Source organism: Strongylocentrotus purpuratus, unplaced genomic scaffold, assembly GCF_000002235.5.
Source record: "Strongylocentrotus purpuratus isolate Spur 01 unplaced genomic scaffold, Spur_5.0 spur5_scaffold_9, whole genome shotgun sequence".
Lineage (NCBI taxonomy): Eukaryota > Metazoa > Echinodermata > Echinoidea > Camarodonta > Strongylocentrotidae > Strongylocentrotus > Strongylocentrotus purpuratus.
In genome coordinates this window covers 32,027,502-32,041,038 of record NW_022145615.1, presented here as the reverse complement: position 1 = coordinate 32,041,038, position 13,537 = coordinate 32,027,502, and the positions used below count along the sequence as shown (strand labels likewise).

Here is a 13,537-nt window from a genome sequence, read left to right as displayed (position 1 = left end):
TCTCCGTTCCCCTACATCTGACTTTATTCGTCATCATCTCTCTCTCTCCCCTCCCGTCCTCCTTCCTTTCCAAATAATATCAAGCTTAAGAAATCTATTTACAAAAGACTACTCGATTGCAAACTTCCAAGTTTACGCACATGTAGACATCCCCTCGCATCCATACTCATTCTCTGAATTCCACAACTATGTAGGATACAAAATAACCATTCAAACAATAAAATTGTGTTTTTATGAAATGTAAAACCGACTTTTCAAAGTTTATTATCTTCATTCAACTCCCTCTTAGTGCAGCATAATAACACTCCTCAACTTACATAGAACAATCTGCGTTCTTTGCCATCCATATACCTGCTAATCATTGATTATAAAAATCACTTCTAATTAAAGATTCAAACAACGCATAGAATTACAATCCCAGCCATTGAGAGTATGTATGAGGTCTCTTTTTATAGAAATCTTCTGCATTTATAAATTTTTCTGAGGTATTCTTTTTTTCACAAGGTTAATCATGTGATTATTATTGTAATAGTAACGGTGTTGCATATAAGTTCGTTTCTCATACACCCATCTGACTATTCTAACCAGAGAATAATTATTTTATCAACTAAAATAGTAAACCGTGTGGCACGGCAAAGAGAAGGACAGTATTTGAAATGTTCAAATTAAAATCACGTAAATTTCTCTACCATACCACTGGTTACTTATATGCCCTTTCTTTTAAGTAGAAAGCAAAATACCAGACAGATATTTGTAACCTGACAGAAATTGCGTAAAAATGAGAATAAGTTGATTCCCAGCCAACCTAGGATAACAATTTATTGATATAATTCATGTCTATCCACATAAGACACACTACACTGATGAGGAGAAATAAACATGTATCTTTAAAAATAATATATCTCTTTGATAACCAAGTACTGTTCTGATTTGCCCATAAATCTTTCTTAACTGAAATTCATCTACTGAGTGAGGTTTTTGAGAAACACATTTCCGGAATTCATGCAAATTAAACATTTACAATGTACATTGTAGACATAATGCATGCCAATAAAAAGAAATTATTCTGGCCTCTCAACTACTTCTCAAACACATTTTTAAGCCGTTGAATAGTTCTATAATCTTACGAAGTTTGGACACGAGGATATACAGTATTTGGTCAAATGCTGCCCTCTATAGGCAATAATCACCCCAGTCCTGTACCTCGTCACTCGATCAACCTCTTTTTAACAATCATATTTCAACTCCGAATAAAGCAATCAACTTTCCTTTATTAATGCTTGTGAAATGTGAACATGTTGTAAACGTGTACTTGACATCTTGCGTAATTTCACGGCACAATACAGCCCAATTTCATAGCAATTTATGCATACATTTTCTTACAGAGCCAATTATTGGCAAACTCTTTGCATATCCACTCCGTCTCCAATACCCTTTGGCACCTATCAATATCCTTTTTCTTAAGGAACACAAACGAAAAAGACGCCCATGATCTCAATTTCCTCTACTTTACTGCAACACACAAATATGCCTTCTCCTAACCCAAACTCGCTCAGCGAATTTGTCTAGGATATTAAAAGCAAACGAACAAACAAACAAACAAACAAACGGTTAAATGGTACATGTCACAGCAAGAAACGACTGAAAAAATAAATATATATCACATGTAACAATTCAAAATCGACTAACATAGAGCGATTAATGATTATCTCACTTGCACAAAAAGTCGATGGAAAATAAGATTTCTTAAGTTCATAGCCTTTCTTTAGACGTTTTGTCATATCATGAATTTCAAGTATAAGTATATCAAAAATAAATGTGCTGTTAAATTTATGATGAAATGTTAAAATTAATTTATCTTTCTAATTCATCTTTTCAGAAAGTTATAAACGTCTTCCTCATAATAGGATTTCAGCCTCAATAATTCATATCAACGATATGGAAAAGATATCGTTTGTGTTTAACCGGTATACGGTCCAATAAATTTTTAAATCTTGTAAATCGTTGTTTGATTGAAGATTGAAAAAGAAAAAGCACGACATGTCCCTCCCAGAAATCTCCATCCTATTTTCCAGCGATCGATCGTCATCTACATCTTCCATCAAATGGCTAAATACTGATTGATGAATAACAATAAATATGACTATAACAACGTCTTGGCAACTCAACGACATTTAAATAGATAAATACACCCACCACACTACCCTTCAAATGTATTGTTTTACAAGTCGAAAATACAACAAAAAAACGGTGAGCATTCAAATATATAGTTATCACGTAAGATTGTATATATAGCAAAAAAGGAAGAAACAAACTATGTTGGAAAGATTTTCACGGAGAAGAAAGAAAAATACTAAACTTGGAAAACAAGCAATGTTTGTCTGACGCGCGAAGTATAATAAAAGCAACGTTGTCAATATTTAGCAACTGTCTTTTCTAGTTCTATAAATATAAAAAGTATTTTCTGACTTTGTTTCGTCCAGTCACGGTCACCTTAGGCACTACGAGCAATATAGACATCTCTACAAAGAAATTTACTAACAATCAAGAATAAAGTTATAATATGCGAGTAAACACATTTCAAAACTATTCAGTACTATGATTTTGTGATTATATATTTCTCTATCCAAGCTCTACATATATTTACATTTTACGATAACGAATTTCTTCAAAAATTTGCATAAAAATCTATTGATGGATGACATAAAAAATGGTGGCGGCTACTTTTGACCATATCACTGTGTAAACAATGGTAAAGAAAGATTTCATACATGTACACCTACTTCTTTACTTATGATTGTTTTTGGTATATTGTTATGAAAAAGGAAACTGTGAAATTACTCATTATTGAGGAAAAACAAACACTGAATACATCTTCATCTTCTTAAAACCACTACCGGCGATATGCGAGCCCTCAAAAAGTCAAAAAGCTAATCTCGAAGTTTATATGTAGCAAGATGACTTTTAAGAAAGTATGTGCAGAATTTCCGATCAAAAGATGGGTGATAAAACACTGCCAGTTGCAAAATTCAAATTCGAAAAGAAAAGCGACTGTAATTTTGCGAATAATGAATATTTTGCCACCATTTACAAGTATTCAATTATGATTTTTAACAACATTTTGGCCCTTTTTTAAAAACAAGTTTTGAGATCTTCACCGTGCAAAATCCCTGCAACGCCCTCTAAGTTATCACTTTGTGTACTTTGTTGTCACCGACTCACTTTTTAACCATCGTAAATAATCCACAACAAAACAAGTCATGTCTTTGCATATAATAGCACCACAATACTGCTAATTATCATAACACGTTACACCACATCCAGCAGGTCTCGCTCTTGTGTCCCAAAATGAACTTAAAACTATTTGCAAATATGTTTGTGCCAAGTATTCAAGCTAGAATGTACAAAAGTCAAATTAAACGACCGTTTCCAGTATTTGAACTTGAGTTGAACAAGTTGATATCAAATATTAGTTTCATATAGTGTATCAATTCAACTAGCATAAATAAGAATACAAAAGAGGAGTAAATACATGTCAATACAGTGCATCAAATATTATTGATAAATAGACCACACTTTATTCCATTGATTACTCATCAAACCATATATACTAACTGCACAAAAGAGTAGTATCACACTGGCATGTTGCGGTTATGACGACGTTAACTTTCGTCTAGTTCAGTTTGAACAAATAGTCCTCTAGGACGGGGTGATAAGACTTTGGTCACTCAATGACTACGTACCCTGATGAAAGCCTTGTCCAAAGACTTCTTAAATAAGATCTCCATCTGAAAGCTGTTGTTTCAGCAGGAAACCACCCCATGGCTGTCTCCAGTACGCCTTACCAAGAACCTGAAAGTGCGTATGATGATGATGATAGTGTATTTGACCGACGAGAGGGTGGTTCAAGTTCACGGCGAATGTGCAGGACTAGAGCAAGGAGAATGGCTCCCCTCGCTGGCCAAGGAACTGGCGGCGCTGCCTGGTCTCTTGATCATGCTAGGGTGGAACTCTGCATGTCTTCGGGCGTGCTTCATCAAGTGGTCGCTCCTCATAAACCTCTTCTCACAGAGTGGACATGCGAATCTCTTCTCACCGGTGTGGGTTCGGTAGTGTCGGGCAAGCTCGTCAGACCGCGCAAAACGCTTGTTACAGTCCTGCCAGTTACACGGGAATGGTCGCTCTCCTGGAAGATAGAAGAATAAGTAAAGAAAAATAAAACGATTAGGAATATTTCAAATAAATGCGCAAAGAAAAAAAAAGATAAATAAATAAACAACTACATACAACAAAACAACAACGAATAGCAACAACAGATCTTGCATCTCGAGCTTTTCACACACACACAAACAAAACAACAAAAAAAAAACCCGATCATATCGCCCCCGCCCCCCCCCCCCCTAAAAAAAAATGTAATCGAAACATTTTGAGGGTATGTATTGTTTTCTTTTCGACCTGCTTCCCGTCTGGTTTCAGTCTCGTCGGTATGACTGGGATATACTTTGAAAAACAAATGAACCACAAAAAAAAAGTTATTCCCGACGATTTAACATTTGAAATTAGAACAATGCTACCAACATCGCAACAAACAAACAAGTATAGAAAAGAAGAATGTGCAAGACATGCAGTCCCAATATTTTGTGAACACCATATTGCGACATCATTCTAAGGACAAGTTAACACAAATGAAGTCTAACTTATTTGATGAAAGTTCAATGGTGCCGACTTATTAACCTTTTGAACTGTCTCGTCAGTAGAAACAAAACACGACAATCCACTTCCGATAAAAAGTAACCACATGTTTATTTCATCGCGGTATCATTTCATTTCTGTCTGGTATTTTTGACGTGCGTTCTTTGTTCGACCAGGCAGAGGTCTTGAGCGGGAACAGAGAGGGAGAAAAGGGGGCGGGGTAAGGTTCAAGCTTGACAGAGGGACAGAGAGAAAAGGAGAGAGTGAGAGAGAGAGGGGGAGGGGCAAAATAGAAAGGTGGTTGATAGATATGGAGGGCAATGAGAGGACAAATAGTATTTTGAACTATTTGCACAATTTTCTGTATTGCTGCATTGACATCCCCATCACGATACCAACCACAAATAGCCACCTGTTACTGCCATTTTCCAGTGGTTTAACAAAAAAATTCTTCACCGACCTCTGGAAGATCACAGCAAGACAAACCCCTATAAAAGCCCTCAAATATCAAGATTTACTCCCATTGCGAGTCATTGTATTTGTTAATCGGCAGGTGCACCCGGTCGCTATAGAAATCTCTCCGATGGGGTACAAAGAAGTCCCTTTCTTTTGGCGCCAAATTTGGGGCACGCGCCATTCGTTAGTTTGACCTTTATGGTCTCTTTGTCCCCAAGTCGCGTGCCAGGAGCTGCATCTCACGTTCGCATTGTCTACAAGTCGCTGCCATGGAAGTATTTTTTTTCTTCTCGGGTCTGGCATACATACCAACAGTGCGTGTCAAGATTTGCTCAATCTCTGGACGTAATGGTTTCTACTTTGTCACTCTTGAGCTCGTTGTGTATGGCAGTTGCGGGTTAGTCAACTTTCTTTGTTAGCGGCGAGCGAGCGCATGCCCAATCGTGCACTTTTACGGCTCTGCTGCAAGTCTGGTAGGGTGGGATAGTGTACATGCATATTGTCCACATATCAATAATAGACCAATAATATACAAAATAGTGCAAGTAGGCTCCTTTGTGAATTTCCCCTGCCGTTTTTAGCCTGTAATAGAATATACATTTACTTGCTACTTAATAGTGTATTGTATCTCGACCTAATAACAACAAACACTACAATACCCCCCGATGAATCACTGCACAACAAATTGGGCAAATTGCCATTTTTCAAGATTTACATCAGGCGGGACAAAAGAGAGTTGAAATGCGCTCAGATAAGCTGATAACGTACTAGAAATCAAACGATTGTTCACCAACTCACTAAGTATTCCTACAGGAAAGAAACTATATTTACACTACGAAAACAATTGACAATCAAATCACCGCCCGTATGTAGTAGTGATGCAAGGGGAGTTGAGAAGGGTGTGGCATTTCTGTACCTCATTCTTCCCTTCCGTTAACCCAAGCAAATAAATAAAGAGAATTCGGGGAAATGGGTTCATGGTTGAAAACGAATGTACCTAAGAATAGATGCGCCTATCAGTATAATGACATGCACCTCTATTTGATTGAGTGAGGATGGGGCAACAATCAAGGGGCACAATCACCCCCCCCCCCCCCCGAGGCCACCAACTCCCTGCACATCAATCATGACGAGCATTTGATAAAACAACACTGGGCTTATTCAATGGTTACAAAAGGAGACAACACCTTTAGTTTACATGAACAACATACCTTAATCGACATAAAATCTGAGAACAATACTTGATTTTGGTATTGTTTGAAGGGCACCGAGGCGTATGTTGTCCAAGGTGAAGGATTAATAGTACATTTGGTATAGTTTGGGCCCCGGAGTCGATCTATTGTTATGGTACTTCCCCATTGTTCTGGAAATGTTCGCAACAAGAGGCATTTAGAAATAGAAGCAAAACGTATACCCATCAAGAAAATGTCAGAATCGTAATTAACAAATAAACTGAGGTAGGATGAATTTACACAACTGATGACAGCAACAGATGATCAAGCAAAACCTGAGTAATTATTTTTGTTTTACCTAGAAACATAGACAAAGGGAAATAATGTGACCTTGATTCTCCCTTAGTTAGTTGACAGTGCAATCATGACGAGGACTGCGCAAGGACAACGTACATGATCACGACGTAGTCTAGACTTTCGTACCGACCATAAATGCACGAAACTAAAATGTAAACAAACGCATGATCACACGGCTCTGTATGTGTATACTGCAGAGACAAGTATTGTGGTTTATTAATAATACTTGGTTAAAACATAAGCCGTCGCGTATTGTTAATGGCGGCCCTTTTTTCGCGATGAATACACTCATCCTCAAATGCCATCTAGTGAAATGATAAAGTCTAGTCTACTTTTTAATATTTTGCGACAAGAAAATTATTCCTGATTCTCGACCACTGCCCTAAAATTTTGAAATTTCAGGTTACATTTTCAATCTTACAAATGGGCTATAATGAATTTGAAAAGAAGAAAAAAAATCAGTATAAGAATTATCACACAATTGGGAAATTCATTGTCTACATGTACGATGTGTCTTGTCATAATAATTGGTTATTCACTGACTGCGGAATGTGAAGCAGGGATTCAGAGATCCACTTCTCAAATTACAGAAATGAACCGTGAAAATGTCTTTACACCGCGAGATTCACCACAGTAATGGCCTATGATCATATTACAATTATGTACTGCAGCTATTCGCATTCGACATCATATACGTTTGCAGGTCCCCCGTTAATTTGAGCTCAGTGTCACATCACACTGCACATAATCCTAATCATATACGTAATCTAGACGAGCATGTCGCAATGTCAAAAATTAGTATTGTTATGATCATACACAAAATACAGACAGTAGTGTAAATTCAGTGGTGAGAAGTGCTGCATTGTTCTAGTATTCACGCAGTGTAATCGGCATACGAATAGGAGATCTAACACAGCAATTTACATGTTTGTTCAGTATGTACGTGACCAATTGAATGTTACATGTTTATGTGTTCATAGAAGGGGCGTGGACCATAATAAACCCTTCAAACATCATAAATGAAAGGCTACATGTATGTATCTAGATTACAAAACGGTCGACATAAATTATGGCCAAAGTTGACACAACACAAATAAAATGCCCTTTTCAAAAGAAGTCGGATTTTGTTTCCTTTTATAAATATTGCTTGCTAAGAAGGCATACCGTATACTGAATGCTCACTGAAAGATAGCTTATGGTTTAGTGCAAGAATGATCCAAGCTAAGACGGTAAGACCCATGTGAATTCAAAGGCTGCAAGACTTTTAAACCGCAGAGCTACAAATCGATCAACGCGATTTGACAATAGTTAAACGAGAGAACACAAAGAGTTACTGGTCAATAACTAAACAAAGACATCCCTAAAAAAAATAATACGACGTGGGGGAGAGGCAAACTTCATTATCTTGTCTCGGTTTTTTTTTTCCTTTAAATTTGTTGGACTGCAATGGATCTATACTTGTTGACAGGGCTACCTTAATTTGTAGTTGGTATATATATTTTTTTTCTATTGTTCGAAGTTTGCCAACGTTCCCAAATTTTGGTTGTATTTTCCCGCTCATTTTCATGAGGGTGAATTGCTGTACCTTTTGTTAACTGTCTAGCAGAATAGTATCATTTTATATATTCGCTGCTGGGGTCTGCCGCTCACTTTTAAAAACTCAGCTTATTAAAAAATTGCATACAAAAAGTAACTACTCCAGTCTCTCTCTGATTATATCCACAGTAAACCAACCTGCAAGAATTATAATCACTGGCGCCTTTGAAAGGCAAATTTGATAATTATATTGAACCCCAATACCACATGTTTAAAGTGCCTATAGTGGCAATGTATATTTTGTCTCCCTCATGAAAGAAATGTGTGTTGTAGAACCTGGTTAGAAAAGCCTACCGTCTAGCCTAGGTCGGCCTAAATAGAAACAGTTGTCAGTACTGTTTTTGGTTGGTTGATTTTTATTTATTTATGTTTTATACTTATTTTATTCTATTAGATCATAAAACGTTGATGAATTGACAAACTAGGAATCTTCTAATCAGAAAATAGGAGAAAATCAATACTGAAAGGCATACAGGAGAGCCACGGTGATATAATTCTTAAATCTAGTATAGCAGTCACTATAGGCCTTAGATGAGCTTCTGCCTTGCCTCTGGTTAACAAGAAGATTAATTCTTTGGGTACAGGTAATTAAGTACGTTTACATCAACATAAAAGAAACTCCTAAGCCGATATTCCATCGACGAAAACCAACCCCTCATCTAGGTGTACCAAGCTCTTCGTCTATTGTTACGTATGATAACGTCACAAAGAGCGATCTCAACTACACGTGTACCTTTCCCACCAGTAAACAAAGCATTGAAAACTCGACGTTCCATCAAGCTGCAAACAAAGAGTTGGACAGGTTTCCAACCAAGGGCCTCTTAAAAGGTTTGGCTCAAAAGCTTTGTCCAATATGGTCTAGAGTCCAGGATGATAAGTCCTTCGTTCCGTAACTAAACTTTATTTACCTGTCACCTAACAAAGGCCATTCCTAAATACACACCCAATAATGCTGTTGTTTATCCAGAGTTTGGGGCAAAAACAAGATCTGCGGCGGCGGGAACAGACCATTTTGACTCACCCTTCATAAAATGATTAACTTTCAAAACTACAGGACGACAGAGGAAGTTATATATTTTAGCTCTGATGGAAAACAGTAAAACTATTCATTACCCCCAAATTAAAGACAGATTATTTTGGTAGGGCCTATCAATCAACGCTCCCAATTAGATAATTGGCAGCACCCCTTTCCCCGTGACCACAGAAATCATAGGGGCCTATATCGAGACACACCCTTTTTCACAACCCGTCATCGTCTTACTGAATCTAATTACACCCAGCTCACGTACTACATGTGGCCAAATGAGGATATGTTACAAGGACACACCTAGCCAGTGAAAGACGTCCTTAGTTTCGCTTAGCCAACCTTCATATTGCATTTGCAACCTAATATTTCTTGTGATTAGCTTTTCATAATGAGCCATATAAAAAGAGGCAGTTCCTTTATATTTCCTCAATTGTCTTGTTTTTAATGCGTTTGTCTGTTGTTGTTTTGTTCATGATTACCACTTCTTCCTCTTAAAAAGCCCGGGAAAAAACAGCAAAATGCGCTGCACTTACAGGTGATGGCATTGTGCTACTCGGCGGCAACATCATGATATTGAAAACAGTTTTAAAATACAAGTACAAAATGTCTTTCTTTATATTTCACATGAATGTCATCTTTTGTGTAATTATCATAACTAGCCTAAATATTGGCGTATTGTTTGAGAAGAAGCTAAAAATATGTGCACTATAATTATGTCGGGCACTAGAGCATGAATACAATACATGTACATCGTACCAAATTTTTTCTTCTGTCAAACGGTTACGGGGAAGTTCAAAATAAATAAGCCCGCGATTCTCTCGAGCCAGCCCTAGTAACCGGATCGCCACGCCCCCTTCGCATGAGCACAATAATGCACGACACAAGTAGGGCACAATCTGCGGGGGCATCGCTCGGTCATGACGACGACGTACGTCACTAACAAAGAGCCCAGCGCAGCTCGCGCTGCATGCTCTCGATCTCCACCACTGTCTACTGCACTATAGCTATACTAGCTAAATGTTCATGGCTGAATCAATGCGTGCGCACATGTTACGTACATCCAATTGATTGTTTACATGATCTTTTGTCAAACTAGATCAACGTGATATGAAAACGCATTCTATAATCTGGAATACACCATTAGTTTAACAAACTTTTAGCTATTTAATCATAACAAACCACCGAATAATGGATAGCTATGATATTTCTCCTCACAAGACAATCGGTCTAGTCTAGTCTCTACAAAATGGTAAACACAAGGTGGGCGGTGCCGCATGCGATATGCCGGTGTGTACTTCGTGCAAGTTGCATCGTACACGGAACAGCTTCGGTACTGTACTTACATTCAAAATGTAATACACTGCACATGATAAATGCATGAGAAAACCGAATGTGTAGACAAATATCCCCGTTTGTATAATGTAAATCAATAAAGTAAAATCATTTTGATTTCTTTTGTTTCTAGTCACCCCATTTTTCTAGTTAAAATAGGGTCCTAACTTAGGAGCAAGTCATAAATCATTTAATAATGAAGTCTGGCCCTAATTAGCATTTTTTTTAAATAATTCATCATGCCTTGAACCACTGTAGTTTAAGAAATGGACATAGGTATTCTCCTACTACATGTACATCCTAGAATATAGATAATGATTTATTTACATAAATCATGTTCATTGATCAAATCATCTATACGTATTCATTTACATTTCCCATAAGATAAAGGTACAGTTGTAAATAACTACATGTAGATGCAATCAAACTATAATTTTTAGACCCTTTGATCTAAACCTTTATTAAATGACTTCCTTTTCCATAAATATGACATTGACAACATTTAGGCACCTAAAACTGTGTTCAGACTAGTTCATTTTCTCTGGAAATCAAAGCAACCATACTTGAGATTAAATAGGACATGTTCATGTGGCTACAAGCACATGTACATGAAATGATCAATTACCTAAAGCCTCGGTCACAAATTTTCAGACAATGGAAATTCGGGAAGACAATGGAAAAATGGAGATTCGTACAAAATTATCGTTCGTACGAACCTTTGTGACCGTAGCATTACCTATAATGATCTGAGGATGGAGTGCATACTGGATAGATCAACTTGCAAAGCAGCAAGGAAAAAATAGTTAGGGTAAATCATATGTAATTGATATGAAATATTCTTCAGGTGTAAACAAACAATTCATAGGCCACCTTATTATCAACAATTCACCACCATCATCACAATCAGTATTATATCAGCATTACCAACATCATGACCATTAATGTAGTGTATATAAGTTCTAAGGGAAAGAATATTCCATGTAATAAAACTATAGTCTATGAAAAATTTATCTTATAAAGAGAAGAGGAATAAAGATTGTAAAGAAAATGGGAGAATATTCTACTGCCAGGAGCTGGATGCATTGAAATTCAGTGAATATATGTCTCGAGTGAAGTAAATCGAGATAAAAAATAAAAAGTATTCTCTTGATCATCATGTCGATGACAAAATATTGCTCGAATGCAACTGGATCATGATGTAGACTGTACGTGGAAGGGTGTATCCTGTTTAATATGCTAATAATGTTGACATTAAAAAGAAAAGATTGCACAATCTGCATGCAATTATATATGCAAAAGGCATTTATTCCTCCTAATGGGATTTCCCCATGTGTGTTACGTGTTGTTGTTGCTAGGCCCATAGCCCGCACCGTGCGAACCTTTCTTTGTTCGAAGGCAATAACCTTTATCGCCGACTATTCACAGGGGGTGTGTCGACAGACTGCATGCCCGCGTAAACTACCGGCTGGCTGGATTGGGGCCCACGAGGGGATGAACATCAACACAAAACACGTGTAGGGATGAACAAAGAAACGTGGCGTAAATTAATTAAAAAACTATCTTACCTGTGTGTGTTCTGAGATGAGCTTTAAGATGTGATGATTTCCCATAGACTTTGTCGCATTCATGGTAGTGACAGTGGTGTTTCTTGACAGAAATGAGACTTTGGGACTGCTTTGATCGTCTGTTCCTTTGTTTCCCTTGTGTGAGATTCGTGTAATCACCACGTTGTGGACTTGGTGCAAAAGCGTCATAATTTGACGCAAGGGCATTGCTAAGTCCATCGTAAGGTCCATTAATGATAGGTGGGGGACTTGGACAGTCACTGGTTGGTGATGGAATTTCATGTCGTGGTCTGTATTTCTCAAGATCGGCCAAAATTCTAGCCACCATGAACAAAGAGCTGTGGCTGTGCGCATGGAGGCCGGACTGCTCGAGCTCCGACATGTGGTGATTGCCTGTGCTGACTCCGTCTGGTGAAAATACTCCACCATCCTTACAGGTTTCCATAAATTCGGGTGGTTTACAATTCGGTTTTGATGCCGCTATTGCAAGGAGACATTCTGCTGCTGTAGTGGCATCCATACTCAAATCCATGGTGGAATTAATATCGCCCTGAAAGTGTGATAACGTCGTCATCTTTTGGATGTTAGAACATCTATTGCGCAGTGTAAAAGTTGACCTGACGACTCGACCGCGCCGCGCCTAGCTCGCCTCGTGAAAACGTACACACAACGCAACGTGCTCGCTCGAACCGATCAGCTGTCAACAATCAGCTGGCGCGGTTACTAAGTGAAAATTTGGATCTGAAAATTGTATTCCTCTCTTTGCAAATCAATGGCAATAAAATTCTCCAACCTGCAACAGATCTCTAACATCACAGTATTCCACGATACCTACAGTTTATTTCTCAAAGCACTGTGAGACGTGAATCTGATGTAACGCTGATTTTGTATTACGAAAACTGTTGAAATCTGTAGACAGTATTTCGCTCGGCCTCGGTTATTGCAAAACAAAGATAGGCGTTTACGCACTGTATATACTGCACGCACGCGCGCCGAATAAATTAGCCTGAAGAATATTCATGAGGTCATGGATCTGATTGGCAAATGGTTAGGAAATTAGATTGTGACCTTTACTGACAATATACCTTATGAATAATGCATAATCCATGTCTAGCCACGTGCCTGCTTTGTTTAGTTGCTAATCAACCCGGTTTACCTCTTTTCATTACATTTTTTGAGACCATAATTTTCACAATACGCGTAACATTCTGCACCGGAGTTGATAGGGTGTTCAGAAACTAAACCCCCCCCCCCCCCAATAAAGTTTGGAAACTCAAGTATGAACGATTATTTGATTTTTGTGAAAAGGGACAGACACTCAACAGATATGAAAAAAGTTG

At 37.9% G+C, this 13,537-nt stretch overlaps 1 protein-coding gene across 1 annotated transcript; it reads right to left on the bottom strand.

Moving 5' to 3' along the window:
* Positions 1–223: 223 nt before the first annotated feature.
* On the bottom strand, positions 224–13,147 carry LOC576795 (Krueppel-like factor 13). The gene is made up of 2 exons (XM_777064.5): positions 12,198–13,147; positions 224–4,186 (listed from the first exon to the last, which is right to left on the bottom strand). Exons 1-2 carry the CDS (start codon positions 12,769–12,771, stop codon positions 3,912–3,914), a joined length of 849 nt encoding a protein of 282 aa, XP_782157.2. The 5' UTR covers positions 12,772–13,147; the 3' UTR covers positions 224–3,911.
* Between the last annotated feature and the right edge of the window lie 390 nt (positions 13,148–13,537).